The sequence below is a fragment of the Bos taurus genome, chromosome 22, assembly GCF_002263795.3.
Source record: "Bos taurus isolate L1 Dominette 01449 registration number 42190680 breed Hereford chromosome 22, ARS-UCD2.0, whole genome shotgun sequence".
Taxonomy (NCBI): domain Eukaryota; kingdom Metazoa; phylum Chordata; class Mammalia; order Artiodactyla; family Bovidae; genus Bos; species Bos taurus.
The window spans coordinates 50,300,145-50,318,883 of NC_037349.1; the positions used below are offsets into that span (position 1 = coordinate 50,300,145).

The following is an 18,739-nucleotide window of genomic DNA, read 5'->3' on the forward strand; positions in this document are numbered from 1 at the left end:
CTGCTAGGATCTGGGTTCAATCCCAGGTCAGAGAACCAAGATTCTGTAAGCAGTGTAGTACAGTCAAAAGAGAAAGAAGAAAAAATATTTAATACTTAAAATTTTAAAAATAAATAAAAACTTAAAAGTACCCAATCTTGATCCAAGTCACTTTGTGTGTCCAAGACTCATAGTTGTACTAGAGGATTTTCATAAACTGCCAAAACCTGTGATGATACCAAGTAATACACACTCAGCCCTTCTTGGTACAAAGCTGTATTCTAAACATTTTACATATATAGTTAATCCTCACAAGACTATCATATAACATAAAGATTATTAACTTCATTTTACCCATCAAGGGGAAGCAGTCAAAGAAAGAATAAGTAATTTGCTCAAAATCATCTCAATGGTAAGCAGCAATACAAAGTTTCAAACCCTGGCAGTCCAGACTGAAACAAGTGCTATTAATCACTGCACTGTATTAAGTTAACCTGACTTCTAAACTCTACGGAGCCCAATTACAGAAAGGATCCCACAAGTCTGAGCACAGATAAGACTATGCCTATGGTTAAGAAATACTAAAATTTGAGCACAACAGATATTCTGAAATGTCTATGGCAGAACCATTATTGTAAGTGGGCCCGAGTGTGCAAGTTACAAGGCATTCACTCTCTTGAATTGAATATAATGGCTATCAAAATTCTTTTGAAAAGACAAAAAACCCAAAAGTCCTGTTGTGAATGATGATTATAAAAATTACAATGTAAGATACTTGATCTAGTATGTTGAAATATAGTATTTTAAGAACTTTAAAAATGAAACCAATTATATATTATAAACTGTGTACAGAAAAAAGGACTGGAATTAAATACAATGAAGTTGCATCTAACTCAGAGGTTAGAGACCAAAGTCTGCATAGGAGATGAAAACCAAGCTCTGCTGATATACTCGAACACCTGAAGGTGAAGAACATACCATCTCTCAATATAGGTTAAGTCCAGCACTGACAGTTTTTCCTCCAGCGTAGTAAGAGATCACTTTTCTTTTGGCTGCCACCAGATGAAGAGGTTGGCTTGCGTGTAAGGGCCATAATGTATGAAAAGCATACCACTTTAAATGACAGAATCACAGCCAGAACAGTGAATGCTCACACTCAGAGGAAACTGGAGAGACCACTTGAAGCCACAGCCAGGTCACACCCCCACCTCTCATGCTCACTCCATGAGAGGGAAGATGGGGTCCGTGTGGGGCAAGGGAGAGGGGTTGAGCAAGCACAGGTGAATATACACAAATTTGAAAATAATGTAATGTGACACAACTGTACATGAAAATGTTTGCAGTGGTTGTATTGTTATATTGAGATAATTGGGATTTTTTTTTTCTTTAGTTTACAAATGTAATTTTACAATTCACAGAAAAGTTCTAGTAGACAAAGATGACGCTCTACTTGGAGACCTAACTGTTCTGAAGACCACCAACCAATCTTACATTCAGAATTGCTAGGAACCATCTGGAATCATCAAGATGGTAAACTCAGTGTTAACAACCCCACAGACAGATTCTGACTTAGAAAGAGTAATAAAGTCTCTATCATCTTTTCCTCCTCAGTCACATGCTGGGAAGAAATTTGGTGGGCTGGTGGGTTTTTGTGGCTTATTTAGATGACTATTAAAAAGCATATCTTACTCCATTTTCTAACCTAAATGTATATATTTCTCATAGAAATGTAAATGCTTCTTAGATTTTTTTTCAATGCTGAGACGGATGAGAACAAAGCAAAGGAAAGAAATCTATAAAGGTAACATTAAATTTTCAGTTCTTTCCATCTTCATTAACCATGTGATTGCCTGTTACCCCAAAAAGTATCTGTGATAAAAGCTAACAGGTGCTTAGGGGAAAGCGAGATACAGAAAACAAAGCCCTGATAAGTAATATCCAAACCCAGAATTAATTCTTTAGTCTCTGCCCCTAGAAAAGTTGACTCAGTGATGCTAGCAAACATAGCTCTTGACCATTCAAGACAACTCTTAGTCTAAACCAAGCCCAACTTTCCTAATACTTATACACCAAGATTTTGAATTATGCAAATGAGATAAGCAGCCCTATATTCAAACTGATCTAGAAAAACCCAACTAAACATTAACAAGTCCAGTTGAATTGCCCATTAGGAGAGTACTGGTTGACTAGGAAGCAGCCCAGAATGTACATAACAACTATGAAATGTAAAAGAGAATCAAGATTTTAAAGAACATAGGCAGAGGGGGAAAGAAATTTTTAAAATGTTATCTGGTATCTTTGAGGAAAAAGAAAACACAGGGATTTCCCCCTGTAAACAAGGAGTATTCTTTCTGTGGAAATGAAGCATTATGAATATAAAAAGCAACATGAAAAATCTTAATAGAAATTGAAGAGGACTTAGTTTTATCGGTCTGTCTTTCCTAATTCCACTCTACTGGGAATACAGGTATTTAGAAGAAAAGTAAAATATTATCAGGTTAGAGATGTTACTAAGCCAAACAAAACTGATCCAGATGTCTGAACTCCCATCAAAGCAAGTAATGTGACAGAGAAGGCTTACATGAATGTTTCCAACAGGTACTTTGCTCTCCGTTAAAATCTCAGATTTATTTGAGTATGTACCTGCAGCTTTCATTAGGAAAATATCTAATGTATATGTCAAACTACAATCTGGGAAGAATGAAACTGGCCCACATGAAATCCATCACTTTGACATCTTAAAGCACTTTCAATTCTCTCCCCTTCAACCATGCATATAAGGAGTGTTGGTTTATAATAAAACACATAAAACAAGGGAGATATGCACTGATGATCACTTGCTAAATTTTTGAAAACTGCATATGGTTCAGTATTTTATCTAGCTTTCCATATACACCAACTGGTTATTTTTGATATATAGATATTTTTTTTTGGTTTGTATCTTCAAGTAGTTTTCAAAATCCAAAATCAATCTTAGGGTCACTTCATCCTGATGATGGTTCTGCGGGCCCAGCTTGACAGTTCTTAGAAAATTATCACCTTTATTCAACTCACTTCAATTCCACTGACATTAACAATACTATGTGAGTACAAAGGAGGGGCGTGCCCTGGCCCTCAGAGAGCTGAGTCTAATGGAGGAGTTATGACAAGTAGATAAGCATAGATCATCTCAAAATGCTACCTAAGTCAAAAAAGGGAACATCTATTCTTTTTTTTTTAAACTATAATTGACAAACAACATTATGTTACTTTTGGGATACAACATGATGATCTGATGTATGCATATACTGCAAAAAGATTTCAGTAAGTTTAGTCAACATTCATCAACACACATAGTTACAATTTTTTTTTTTCTTGTAATGGGAACTTTAAAAATCAACTCTTATATTGTAAAGTAATTAGCCTCCAATTAAAATAAATAAATTAAAAAAAAGATCAACTCTTAAGCAACCTTCAAATACACAATAAGGTACAGTTAACTATAGTCACAACCCTGTATGTTAGATCCCCAGGAATTTCTTTTTATCTGGCAATAACTACTCTTTATAGAGCCAATGATCTAGTTCAAATTTTGTTCACTTCAAAACAAACAAAAAAACCTACAGAGTAACCATCAGGAATAGGAATAAGATCTGCTCATGCCACTACCACTGCCACCACCCCCCTCCCCAAGCTTAGGACACTCTAACCTACCCCCGCTCCAAGCTAAGGACACTCTAACCTGGCAGGAATGGCAAAAGGATCACCCGAGTGAAGCAGCATCAATGCTGAAGCAAACTGCCCATGCAGAGATGATTCCAGACTAAGTGCGGAGGGTCTTTTCACCTGGCAGGCAATGGCACTCATCAATGCCACATTACTTGTAATGAGTATCATCCCTGAAGCACACACAAGAAAGTGATTTCTACAGTTCTGTACATAAGCAGGAAACTATAGCTAATTCACCATTCGCTCTCAGGCAAGACATTTTTCTGGGCCTGGGTTATCTCATATGCCAGGTACCAACAATGGTTAACTCTTTTCTAGGGTGGTTTCAGGGGTGCATGAGATAATGCATGTTAGTACTCCTGTGCTTCTATTACAAAGCACTATTAGGGACTTACCTGGTAGCTCAGCTGGTAAAGAATCCGCCTGCAATGCAGGAGACCCCGGTTCAATCCCTGGGTTGGGAAGATCCCCTGAAGAAGGGATAAGCTACCCACTCCAGTTTTCTTGGGCTTCCCTGGTGGCTCAGACAGTAACAAATCCGTCTGCAATGCATGAGACCTGGGTTCGATCCCTGGTTGGGAAGATGCCCTGTGGAAGGAACAGCTACCCACTCCAGTATTCTGCCCTGGAGAATTCCATGGACAGAGGAGCCTGGCAGTCCATGGGGTCGCAAACAGTAGGGCACGACTGAGTAACTTTCACTACTCACTATTAGGGACTAAAGATGAGACAGTTGTCCCTGTTGGTGCTCAGTCACTAAGCTGTGTCCAACTCTTTGCAACTCCATGGACTGCAGCACGTCAGGCTTCCCTGTCCTTCACTATCTCCCAAAGTTTGCTCAAATTCATGTCCACTGAGTCGGTGATATTATCTAACCATCCCATCCTCTTGCCACCCTCTTTTCCTTTTGCCTTCAATCTTTCCCAGCATCAGGGTCTTTTCCAATGAGTTGGCTCTTCCCATCAGGTGGCCAAAATACTGAAGCTTCAGCAACAGTCCTTCCAATGAACATTCAGGGTTGATTTCAGCTGCCTCTGTGTTGCTGCTAAAATTTTAAAGGGGTGAATTTCCTCACTGACATCCAGTGTATACTAAAAACATATCTGATTTTCCCACAGGTACAAAGGTATTTTTATTTTGACTGGGAAGGAAAAATATGGCCCCCACTGCCTTGGTCCTAGTACAAAAAGGACAATTCACCAATGTCCCAAGGGGCTCTGGGAACATTCCACAAAGATAATGTCTTCCTAGCTGGAAGCTGTTCAGGATGACAGCAGATCACACTAGCCCAGCCACTCACCTATTCCAAAGTGAACTAGTTATCTACAGAAGTTATTAGACAACTGGCATGCTATGACACTCATGCTGACCAGAACACGAGCCTAGGTCATCTCTGACCTATAATAGAGAACTAATGCCCAACTAAAGGCAGCAGGTACCAGCCAGAGGTAGCTGTAGAATTTCCATCTGTGGTATCATAGAAAGATACTGGTCTTTGTTCCAGTTTCCTAACACAGAGCTCCTAAAACTCTGGGAATTTCCTGAGTGTAAGAGTGATGAGTCTTTTGTCTTAATGAGATGACTCTTGGTGGGCTCCTAGATAGCTTCAGGATGGCAACCGGTCAATAGAAAACCAAGACTTCATTAGAAGCATGGAACTTTCAGCCTCATTCCCTAACTTCCAGGGAATGGAAAAGGGAGTGGTAATTGGGTCAATCACCAATGGCAAATGAGTTAATCAATAATGTCTACATAATGGAACTGCCTAAAAACCTCTAAATCATAAGATTTGGAAAGCTTCCAGGTTGGTGAATGTATCTAAATTATAGGAGGGTGGTACACCCCAACTTCATGGGACAGAGGCTCTTACTCTTGGAACCCTTCCAGACCAAAGTATCTATCTATCTCTTCACCTGCTCCTTTATAATAAACTGATTATTAATCTGAGTCTTGTGAGCCATTCTAGTCAATTATCAAACCTGAAGAGGGTGTTGGATTATGGGAACCTCCAACAGAAGTATGGGTAACCTGTGATTGGTATCTGAAGGCACAGCTGTGGGAGTGAGGCCTTAAACCTGGAGTCTGATGTCAACTCTGGGTAGTTAGTGTTGGAACTGGATTGAGTTATAGTTATCCACTTAGTGCCAGAACTGATTGATGTTAGGGCTTCCCTGGTAGCTCAGTTGGTAAAGAATCCACCTGCAATGCAGAAGACCCTGGTTCGATTCCTGGGTCAGGAAGATACGCTGCAGAAGCAATAGTCTACCCACGCCAGTCTTCCTGGGCTTCCCTTGTGGATCAGCTGGTAAAGAATCTGCCTGCAATGCAGCAGACGTGGGTTTGATCTCTAGGTTGGGAAGATCTCTTGGAGAAGGGAAAGGTTACCCACTCCAGTATTCTGGCCTGGAGAATTCCACGGGCTGTATAGTCCATGGGGTCGCAAAGAGTCGGACACAACTGAACGCCTTTCACATAGGAGGAGGAAATAAAATCTCTCATCATCTCTCTGCCTGTATGACACAGAGGCATACACTGATTTCTGCTGACATCATTCCAGAATACGTTAAGACCTCCATTTCTCAATTCACATGAGGTTTGTCCCCTATGTCAAGTTCAACTGCAAATACCACTGTAATCAGCTAACTTACTGGCAGCACTTGTCCTCCATGCACCCATTGCAAAATATGAGACCACTCTTAGTTAAGGTTTACCAAAGCTTTTCATCAGATTTGCTTGTACACTGTCAAACATATTTATTGTCTGATAAACCAGGTGAGCATGTTCTAGGACTTGATATTGATCTGAAAGCTAAAATGAAAATTTTTAATTTTCTAACAAATATAGAAGTACTTATACAAACGGAACAGAAAACTTGACTCCCTCAACATAACACCACTGCATAGTTTTAGAAATTAAAGTCAAGTCCGTCAGAATTTCTGATAAAAATTTCTTGAGAGGATCTACTCATTCAGAATATTACTTCCAGAGTTAGCACTAATACTTTCAGGTTGAAGAAACACATCACAAACTGAACTAACACTTTCAGGCTGAAGAAACACATCACAAATATTATTTAACCTCCAATTCACACATAACCTCACACATTGCTGCCAGGAATTTTTGTAGCTTGAAGTGTGAGATAAGATAACATTAGGACTATTGTAAAGTAATTAGCCTCCAATTACAATAAATAAATTTATATTTTTTTAAAAAAGATAACAGGACTAATGTTTTTTTCTTTGATTTGGAGAAAAGCAATCGCAGGAAATAATGTGACATAAATTCAATTGCAAGGTTATCAGGAAAAACCTAATGAAGCTTAAGCTTCACTCATTAAGCAATGATTTTCCTACCCTGTCACCATCACTCAGGTACATTTCATTCATTTTTTAAAATGTTATCTAAACAAGGTCCTAAAGGTCCTACTGAATAGCACAGGGGACTATATTCAATATATGATAAACCATAATGGAAAAGAATATTAAAAAAAGAATGGCTATGTGTATAACTTTACACATTTGTCACTTTGCTGGAAAGCAGGTTGGCACAACATTGTAAATCCATTATTACTTCAATTAAAATAAATTTTTAAAAAACGAGGGCAGGAGGAGAAGGGGGCAACAGAGGATGAGATGGCTGGATGGCACCAATGACTCAACGGACATTCGATTGAGCAAACTCTGGGAGGTAGTGAAAGACAGGGAAGCCTGCTATGCTGCAGTCCATGGGGAGGCAAAGAGTCAGACACAACCTAGCGACTGAACAACAACAAAGTACTCCAGATCATTTTAAAACTCCCTGAAGGCACAGCAGCCCTTTCTTAGTAAGAAATAGAGACATTTCTCCCATACCAAAATTGGAACAACCAAGGCCTCCAAGGTCTCCAAACTTAAAGGCCTCCAAAGGTCTCCTGTACAGAAAACAGCTCCTCTCTGGGAATTTACAAATTCTTACAACTCAACTACATTTTTAGAGGTTGAAAATATTCTTTTTTAAAAAATATGCATTGGAATGGAGGTATAACGAGACTTCCATAGAACACACAAAAAAGTCAGGTCTATTTGTACACATTTTTCTCTATTTCTTGTCTGATCATTTCCTATAATACTCATGAAAAGTTGATTAATTTCATTTCTCTGACACTCAGAGGATGTCACTTTATTTGATCTCTCTGACCAGTCATTACCGTCAAGCATTCACCGAGCTGAATAAGGATGTTCTCTTACATAACCATAGCCACAGTAGTACCAACTTCAGTGAATTTAACACTGATTCACCACTAATACAATCAATATACAAAACAGTTCCATCATGCCTGTCAATTCACTCAAGCTTCCATCTTACAGTCAACTCCTCCCCCAATACCTTGGCACCACTGTTTTCTATTCTTGTCATTTTTCTTTTCTAGAACGTCATATAAATAGGATCATACAGTATGGAGTCTTTTTTTTTTTTTTTTGGAGTCTTTTTTAAAATTATGATCAAATACACAAAACATAAAGTGTATAATTCAGTGACATTAAGTACATTCACCATGTTATGCAACCACCACCACTATCTAGTTCCAGAAGAACATTTTCATCACCCCCAAAAGGAAATCCCATATCCATTAAGCAGTCACTCCCCATTTCCCTCTTCTCCAGCCCCTGACAACCACCAAACTACCCAATCCACCTTCTGTCTCTATAGATAGGGCTATTCTGGATATTTCACATGAATGGAAGCAGACAATACTGTGGTCTTTTGCGCCTCACTTCTTTCACTGAGCATAAAGTTTTCAAGGGTCATCCAGGTTGTAGCATGTATCAGTACTTTGTTTCTTTTTACTGCAGTATATAGCCTTTTGAGCCCAGTTTCACTTAACACAATGTCTCTGAGATCCACCCATCTTGCTTTGTGCATGCAATACCTGCATGCATAGTATCATCATTTTTACTGCTGAGTAGTATTCCATAGTATGTATATACCAGAGTTTGTTTGCCCAGTCACCAAAAGACATTTCATTGTTGATACTTCCCGAGAAATGTAATCATATAAGTCAAGGTATTTTACAATTAATAGGGCTACTATTGTATCTGCACTTGGCAACAGAAAAATTCAAATGTATGCAACAGGTATAGGTTCATTATCCATTATCTGAAATTCCAAAATCTAAATATCTCCTAAGTGTCAAGTTTTTCAGTAAATTTTCTGTGAAGTCACTTGGAGATACATCTTGACCTATACTATAGTCTCTTTATAGTCTTTCTTAAGTCTTCTTAGTGAGAATATTCATTTTCTACAGAAATAGTTTATCTTATACACATTCCACTGGGGGATATAATTCACATATAAGCTATTGGACCACATTACCTTTCTATAATCAGAAAAATTCATAAATTCATCTGACCCCACAGATTTGGATAAAAGTTGTGGCCCTGTACTTACACAGTTCTAAATGAGACAAAAATTAAGCTGATAACTACTCGAGTCAGTGAAGAGGCATTAAGCTTTTCTCTGTTACAGACTAGCTCCCTAATACATCAACTACAAGGATGAACATTACCCCACAACCCCCCTCTTATGAACAACATCCAACCTACATGGTCTTTGCAGGTTATCCTAACCTAAAAACTTGATGGCTGTTTATAAAAGACACCATTTCTATGGAAATTCAGACATACTTTTTGAACAGGTAAATGTTAAAGTTCTCAGAACATCTGACTGTCTCAAGATATGTTCTTCAGCACTCAGGAAGAGTGCACTGCTGTAAAACCTAAAGTAACCTGTAGTGCCATGGGGTCTCCTCACTTGAAAGGAGACCACAGGGGCTCTCCAAATACATTATTCCATATACACCGCATTATTCATTCCATGCATACTGGGAACTCATCTGGGCTAGGCAGAGAGTCAAGAACTGGGGAAACAGGAGGGAACAAGTCAAACAAGGCTCCTACTGTCACGAAGCTAACTCTCCAATGAGAGGAATAAAACACACAAAACCACTGAGAAAAATATCTAACTGATAACTCCTACGATGACAAAAATACGATATAAAATGACTGAGGAATGATTTTAGATTGGATGGTGACTCAAGGCCTCTGAGAGTTGAAACTGAAGCCAAGAACTAAACCCCCAAAGAAAATGAGAATCAGAGAGAAGAGCAGTGCAAAGGCTGTGACAAAGCAATAAGTCCATATGGTCAAGGATGAGAGAAGGCTCAGGATGGCTAGAGCATGGTTAAGAAAGGTAAAGAGTGTATGTAATGAGGTCAGACAAAAAGCCAAGGGCAGGCTCATGCAGGACTGTATTAAGTCAGAACAAGAAGTTGGGAGTTTCTTCCAATTGAGATGGAAAGGTGTTAAAGGGTTTTAGGGAGAGCAATAACACAACATGACTGATAATTTCAAAAGCTCATTCTACTTGCCATACAGTGATACAATACGGATAACATGGGACTGGTAATCCAATCCTTTCAGTTCTTTCATTTTAAAAAGTATATATACGTGTGTGTGTGTGTGTGTGTGTGTGTGTTTGTGAGCTTCTATAAATATGGTGTGTGTGTGTGTGTGCACGCGCACATGTGCATGCGTGCACTTATACAAATATGATGGCTTCTGTGGTAGTTCAGACCAGGTAAAGAATCCGCCTATAATACAGGAGACATGTGTTTGATCCCTGAGTTGGGAAGATCCTCTGGAGAAGGGAATGGCTACCCACTCCAGTACTCTTGCCTGGAGAATTCCATGAACAGAGGAGCCTGGCAGGCTACAGTCTACGGGGTCGCAGAGTCAACCCCACAGAATGACATGACTGAGCAACTAACACGTTCAACATTTTCATATATGCATATATTCTAAAGGAGATCAATCTTGGGTGTTCTTTGGAAGGACTGATGCTAAAGCTGAAACTCCAGTACTTTGGCCACCTCATGTGAAAAGTTGACTCGTTGGAAAAGACTCTGATGCTGGGAGGGATTGGGGGCAGGAGGAGAAGGGGACGATAGAGGATGAGATGGCTGGATGTCATCACCGACTCGATGGACATGAGTTTGAGTGAACTCTGGGAGCTGGTGATGGAGAGAGAGGCCTGGCATGCTGCAATTCATGGGGTCACAAAGAGTTGGACGCAACTGAGCGACTGAACTGAACTGATCACTTCATGTATTAAAATGGCCAGAAAAGGCAGAATTTCCTGAAAACTGATTTTTTTTAAACTACTGTCCTGAATGATTTCACATTTGTATCAGTCTCTGGTCTGCCAATTATGATTTTAATAGCTGCCAGAGCCAGAAAATTTAAGGACTTCCTCTGTGAACCCTACAGATCAATGTAGGTTTTACTCTGCTAATAAATCTGACAATACATGTAGAAAGTCAATGAGTACTAAAGAAATGAAGAATTAAAATTGCCATTATTTAAATACCAAACACATCTTTTTCCTAAACACCAATATTTAACGAAAGCACAGTTCATGAAATAAGATCAAAGCTGAAGTTATTGCCCTGTGAGTCAAAAAGCAACTGCAGCCTATAAATTCTATTTTTAATTTCCATAGTTAATAGTTAATCAGGAAAGTCTCTATGAGACACATACCCCTCATCCCAAAAAGAGTTGTGTTTGAGAACATACCTACTCTTAGTCATACTTCCACAAATTTAGAGTTGGCATATTTCAAACAAAGAAATAATTAGCTTTCTGAGAAATAATGCTGAGTTCACTGTCAAATTACAGGAAAACAATTTCTGTACTTAACACAAACACCAGATTATTTCAAGCACCAAAATTTTTGTGGACAGTTTTATTCTGTAAAACCAATCAGAAGAAGTAATCTAGTTAATGCAAAAATGTTATTCCATGGCGAACTGTTTAAAGGTAAACTACATATTCAAAAATATGGCTTGCTCTTACTTGAAGAGTTCTTTAACATGAATTACTGAGACTTGTGATTCTAAGACTTGTGAAAAGACTAATGCTCTACTTTCTTTAATTTAAAATAGACCACTTTAAAATTACCTTTATTTGTTTCCTATTGGGTAGTCCTAAAAATACTGGTCCAATACCTTGAGTGCTTGGCATTTCACTTTTGACTACTTTTTCTATAATAAGGTATATATAATATATATACCTTATATATATATATATATATATATATAATAAGGTATATATTATATATATATATATATAATATATAATGAAGAAACTGACCAAATTAGGTACTCTAAGATACTAGGAGGATATTCTGAAAATCTAATCTGTAGAGCAGAGGTCAAAAAGAAAGGTCTTCTGGATCTATTCATGGATTTCAACAAAGTAGCTGGTGCAGGACTCTGTCCTCAGAAAAAGACTAAAATCTCAAGAAACTACTCACTTGTACAATTTCTCTGGCAAGTTGAAACTTCCATGCTGAAGCAATGAAATGTAAAGTTTTACGTATAGTAAGGTAATTAAAATCTTACCCGGCTCAAACAGAAACATTCCACCACCATGAAGAACATCAGCAGCAAGTTTAATGATTTAATTGCATAAAATATATTTGGGGACAAATTCTACAACACTCACTTTGTATCTCATAGGCACTCAGAAGTACTGGAACATACATCCTCATCACCCATGAGTGGACAAATATCCACAAAGAACTACAGCTAAGGGTATAGCTGACTGTTGTTTGAAGGCATCAAAAGGAGGCTTCTGGAAATCTTAATTGTGGTTTCTTATAAAAAATTTTGAGGAACCCAAGATGCAGAGATCTGACAGACTCTCCTAACCCAAGGCTGCATGCAAGTCATGAAACTCACCTGTGTTATACTCCTTCAACTGCAAGTCCTTCACAGGCATGCCATCAGGAGTCCAAAAGGCGTTAAGAATCTGTAAGAATATGGTATGCACACTAATGACACACATCATAATCAAATACTAAACATTATATTTCCCCTAGTGGTTTTTATTCTACCAACTTTAAAGCAATGATTACTTTACAAAGGACAAATTAAGCCAAGTACACTCCAGGCATTCCGAAACTATTCAATGAGTAGAACGTAATTACTCAAAAATTCTCAAGTACAAAAAAAAGGCAGAGGAGCATAACCTCAAGAGCTCAAGCTCTGAAATGAGACTGCCAATATTCCAAGTCTCTCCTCCTCATGTGCTGTGCAACCTTTCAGCACCCAGAGTCTCATTTTCTAAACCTAAGATCATGCAATAAGCTCATTCCTATCCAGGGCCATGGTCCCTGAACTCCCTCAGCCTGGTCAGCTCTTTTCCCCATTTTCAAATGGACTGTTCTCTTACTTGCATTCAGGCCTGGGCTCAAATGTCACTTCCTCAGTGATGCCTTCCCTACCTACCCAATCTAACACCGCCTGCACCCGAGTGATGCTCTAAACCTTTACTTTAGTTTTCTTCAGAGCATTCATCACTGCTTGAATTTTTTTTCCTGCTTATTCTTTTTACTATCCATGGAAGCAGTGACTTTATAATGTTCACTACTGTATCACTCAGTACCTAGAACACTGCCTGGCATACAAAGGTGCGTCATTTTTGAATGAATGAATAAAGAGTACCTGTTTCATAGGATGTTGTGATAAATAAATGAACTAATGCTTTTAAGTATCATACAATGCCTAACACAGAGTAAAGTTCTGTTTGCTCTAGTAATTGTATATTCTGACCAAATTCTTCCTTAAGGTCATCCATAATTTAGTTACCAAGTTCTTTAACAATGAGGAGTTAGAAAGTTCCCAGTTTTTACTACTATAAACAGCATCTTTATGTAAGCACTCCAACCCTCCTCCCTCCCACTTGGATTATCCCCTCAAGGATGATTATCAGGTCTGAGGACAGCAATCACTTGTCATATATATATATATATATAAAACAAACCTCACCTCAGTGAGTACTTAGTAACTGGTGAAGTATGAATGATCTCTATCAGATCAGATCAGATCAGTCGCTCAGTCGTGTCCGACTCTTTGCAACCCCATGAATCGCAGCGCGCCAGGCCTCCCTGTCCATCACCAACTCCCAGAGTTCACTCAGACTCATGTCCATCGAGTCAGTGATGCCATCCAGCCATCTCATCCTCTGTCGTCCCCTTCTCATCTTGCCCCCAATCCCTCCCAGCATCAGAGTCTTTTCCAAGGAGCCAACTCTTCGCATGAGGTGGCCAAAGTATTAGAGTTTCAGCTTTAGCATCATTCCTTCCAAAGAAATCCCAGGGTCTCTATAGATTACACTAAAGCTACATTCCTGGTTTAGCTACTGCTCTATAGGCGGGGGAAGGCTGGGTGAATGATAACCAAGATTTCCCTGAGGATTTCTTTGCACCTTCCTGTGAATCTACAATTTCTCAAAATAAAAAGTCTTTAAAATTTTTTAATTGACTGAAAAAAAAAAAGAAAGGAAAAGGAAAGAGAAAAAAGAACAAGAGCCTTACCTCTTCCTTTGTGGCATTTTCAGGCACCCCATTTAATCGAATAAGCTTGCTTGGTTTCTCCTCACTTGGGCCAGTCCTATAATCTTGATCCTTTAATCCAAAGCAAAAAAACTTATTTCAGAATAAAATACATGTTAATGTGCAAAATGAAACAACATGAAATACAGGTACTCAGGATAAAAAAAATTAAAATGACTTGCATCATATTAAGATATAAAAAGTTGTAATTGTCTCTTTTTCTGAATTCCAAAATTTGATTTTTTAAAAAAAATGGGATCTTACTTCCCCAACCAAGGACTGAACCCGGTCCCTGGCAGTGAAAAAGCAGAGTCTTAAGCACTAAACCACCAGGGAATTCCCCCCAAATTTTATTTCAAATCATTACAATGTAAGTGTTCTAAGATCCATGCTCATTGCAGGAATTTTGAAATAGTAAAGCAGAAAACAAAGAGAAACAACATTGAAAGGGACTTTTACAAACAGAAAAAAAAAAATCAACCAGATTTTCAAAACTAGAATTTTCTTTTCCTGAATGAGAAAACAGCACATAAGTAAAACCAGATGTCATTTATCAAAGATGTTACCGATAAACAATCTCCAGAACAAAATCAAAGGGTGTCATCCGATGATATAACTTAACCGTACAAAATCAGAGAAATCTGCATTTTCCATATGTACAAAAGTCTCAGCTCTGATTCTCCTCCATTTCAAGTTATAAAAAGGGTTTAACTTTTGGGAAAAAAGTCTCCTACAACTACTTGACCACACCTACTGTCCGAGCATAATTACAAATAGTGTCCTCTTTTACTCTTGAAAGTGTCCTGACTTGAATAATGAATTATATGGCCATCCAGTTCTAACAATCTCAAAATCCATTTTTTAACCAAATATCTAACCAGTTTGTCTTAGAATTACTGTCCAAAATAACAGAAACTGCAATAGAGATGGGTAACACCTGTTTTTAAAAGTAATGTTTTCAATGTCCAACTGAAAACATAATTCTAAGATTATATGTACATTAGATTATATATTAGACATACAGAAAATCAACATTTAAGTCAATTAAGTTAGCTTCAATATTTGCAACATTAACATTGCCTCCTCCTAACTTAGTATTTTGTCTTATCCTAGATATTCTCTAAATGATTTTAAGTAAGAAAATGAACCCCAAACAGCCACAAGGCCTGACTACGTAAGAGACAAGAGAACCAACTCCCAAAGACAAATACTTTCAAACTAAATTATCCCAAGGCATTTAAAACAGTACCATCAAGCGAGATAATGAGGAGACACACATCAAAAATATGATCTGAACTGAGGGCCCTTTCTCTAGAGATGTACACTCCACTCGTGACTACAAATCTTGCTTTTTAATGGCTGTATAAAGTAAGCCCCAGGACTAATGGACTCTATACTTCATCCTTCAGAAAAGTCTTAAGAAGAAGCAAAACTCAACAAAGCAATCCAGGGCTTCCCTAGTGGCTCAGTAGTAAAGAATCCACCTGCCAATGCAGGAGATATGGGTTCAATCCATGATCTGGGAAGATCCCACATGCCACAGAGCAACTAAGCCCATTCATACAACTGCTGAGTCTGTGCTCTAGAGCCAGGCAGCCCTAACTAAAGAGTAGCCCCCCGCTCTCCTCAATTAGAGAAAAGTCCGCACAGCAACAAAGACCCAGCACAACCAATAAATAAGTAAATAAATAAAATCTTAAAAGACAAAACAGTAGTCCACTCTATTAACGTACCTGAAGGTCCCGTTGGGCATCTTGGGAAGTTTTGCCCTCAGGAAAAGACTTGCTCTGGCCATAGCCAAATATTTGGCTTCCGGGCAGTCTGTGATCCACATCACAGTACTCCATGCTTCTGTAATCAGTGTCCTGACGGCCAAGAAAGTCCAGACCACCTTCTTCTTTAAACATACCAGCATCTGAGCTCTGTTGTTCACCTCCAGAATGCTGTGACTTGTCCTGGTCTTGAAGAGGACTTTGGCTGTTCTGAAAGTCTGGTGAAGATGCATGGTCAAAGGCTACACCTTGTTTTTCTCCTTCTCCTGTTTCTGAATGCTCAAATTCTCCCTTCTGAATGCCAAAAGCAGGTCTTTCCGTCGTATGGTCATGTGCAGATTCTTCTCTCTTGTTCACATTCATACCAGAATGTTCTCTGTTTTGTGTGGAGGGCTGAACGTAATCCAAAATATCTGGATCCGCAGAGGGCATCTCCCTATCTTTAAATTCCACACAAGGTCCTCCCTCTCTGCCCCTAAAATCCTGATCAGTCCTGGATCGGTGTCTACCTCTGAAATCTGCATGTGGTGTATTCCTGTCCCTAAAGTCTAGATCACTAGTACCTGAACCTCGGCCTCTAAAGTCCACCTGGGTTCCGTCTTTGTCCCTGAAGTCCAAATCAGACACATCTCTATTCCTAAAATCAGAACGGGACTGATCTCTGGCCCTGAAATCCAAATCTGATAAATCCCTTCCCCTAAAATCTGCACGGGCTCCATCCCGCCCTCTAAAATCTAAGTCATAAGTGCCCCGGCCCCTGAAGTCAGGAGGAGGAACATCCCTACCTCTAAAGTCACCAGTATGAGCCTCCCTCTCTCTGTAGTTCATGTGAGATGTCTCCCTGCCTCTGTAGTCCAAAGAAGTACCGTCTCCACCCCGATAGTCCATAGGTGGCCCTTCTCTATCCCGAAGGTCCCCAGAATGGATGTCCCTTCCTCTGAAGTCCAACTGTGATGAATCTCTGCTCTGGAAATCAGAAGATGAAAAATCTCCCCCCCTGAAATCATGTCCATGGCCCTCCCCTCCTCGATAGTCACCATGCTGTCCGTCTCTAGCTCCATAGCTGAAAGAATGCTCCTCTACATTTGCAAAGGGAGGCCCCGAATGCCCCTGGAAATCAAAGGGAAGTGAATCTCTGCCAGGAAAGTTGCCAGAGTGTCTCTCTTGAGCATGACTCTTAAGGGGAGGAGGAGGATAATCCCTGTTCCACCCGGGAGCAAACCTTTCTTCTTGGCTCCCACTGTAGAAACAAAGACAGTGTTATTCATATTGTCCAGAGAGTTTGAAATCTACACACCAGCATATTCTTCTCTAATCACAGCACATTCTTCTGTAAACATTTTTTTTTTTTTTTGGCAGAGTTCTGTAACAAGGTCCTAGATCTGCAGAAAACAGCAATGTTTTGCTATTTTAAGACGAAGTGGCGGAGTAAACTTTTAAGTTCCCGTTTCAGAACACGAGGAAAGTCAACACAAGGTTTTCAACATGACTGCTGCAGAAAAAGCTTTCACCCAGTCCTGCAACAGGGAAAATCCGCAACACCAGATAAGCTAGCAATGGTGACACTCTACAAAAATTTCCATTTCCTACAGCCAGGGAACTTAGAATTCCAAGATCAACACGATGATTCCTATACATCAGAAAAATCAATGCGCTGTAAATTTTATACAGTAGGTTTCAGGATGTGTCTTTCTCATTGGTGGTGCAAACAAGAGTAACATTCCAAAATATCTGATTGACAGCTACAGAGTGGACACCACCCAATCAGAACAGATGCAGGCCCAAAATGAAGAAAACACTGGCTGTAAGCCACTAGTTGGAGTACACTAGTGTTCACCAGCTGAGCATCACCCCTGGCTGCATCTAAACCCCAGTCCCACAGTGGCTCCACCTAGAAGTGTTCTCACCTGGGTCCTATTATTAACTACTCAAGGGTATCTCAGAAGGCAGCATGAATCATGCCACACAGCATGCGTAAGTTGACCAAACCAAGCAACAGCATCCAGAGGCTTAATGCTGAAAGGGACCTAGAGAGAGCATTAGGCTTTCATGCTTTATCCCCAGGTCCCAAATGAAGAAGCTGGTTTTTTAGATTCTAATGCCTCATCTAATTTTTCATGGTAATATAATATATTTTAAAACATAGTATTAAATTCACATTCTCAGTTTACAGAACTCAAGAGAACTGAGTTCTAAATGAGAACTGGCCCTATCTTTCACACTACCTAGCACCAGACCATTTTATATGTTTTGACTTTGGTAAAAGACAGGGAATTTAAATAGGCAATTAGGTACCTAGGATCTTGAGCTGGAAAGGGAGAGGAGGGCATAAAAAAGGGAAACATAAAACGATCTGAGTGGTTACCTGCTATTCAGCAGCAAAACAAAAGTATTAAGAGATCAAGTTCCACTCAGTTCTCTCCTCTCAGAAAATATAGGTTCTATTACATGACCCTTCTGAACTCAGACTACACTGCTATAGAAAGACTCAACAGACAACTGCTCCTGGGTCACTCAGTTCAAGAGCAATGCCAAACCCTTTCCTGGAGTAACAGAAATTTAACAATAGTAACCCAAACAGTAGAATGATACATATTTAATAGATTTTCAGAACATAACTTCCATTAGCTTCATTAACACAAAAATATTAACATTATTTATGTGTATGGGGTTCATCATAAGAGAAGCAAGTTTAAATGTGCTTCATAAATAATACAACTTAATGCTAAAATTAAGACACTACCACTAGTTCTAGTGTCACCAGATCCCAACAGCTAGCTTGTAGAAGACTTAAGCTTAAGCAGACATTCATGGGCTGAGTGCTGAGCTATCTAAACCTACATGTTCTC

General features: G+C 39.1%; 1 protein-coding gene across 5 annotated transcripts in view; it reads right to left on the minus strand.

The window, feature by feature from the left end:
• The window catches only part of RBM6 (RNA binding motif protein 6), an 89,479-nt gene that overhangs the window by 53,512 nt on the left and 17,228 nt on the right, over positions 1 to 18,739 (minus strand). For 3 of the 5 annotated variants that reach the window (XM_002697034.6, XM_015459644.3, XM_010817853.4), the window contains 3 exons: positions 15,852 to 17,130; positions 14,101 to 14,190; positions 12,464 to 12,533 (listed from right to left, as the gene is read on the minus strand). In XM_002697034.6, the coding sequence (XP_002697080.2) occupies positions 12,464 to 12,533; positions 14,101 to 14,190; positions 15,852 to 17,130 (1,439 nt within the window). Of the gene's footprint in view, positions 1 to 12,463; positions 12,534 to 14,100; positions 14,191 to 15,851; positions 17,408 to 18,739 lie in introns of those variants that run through there. The other 2 variants (XM_010817854.3, XM_059880093.1) reach the window with 2 other exon arrangements.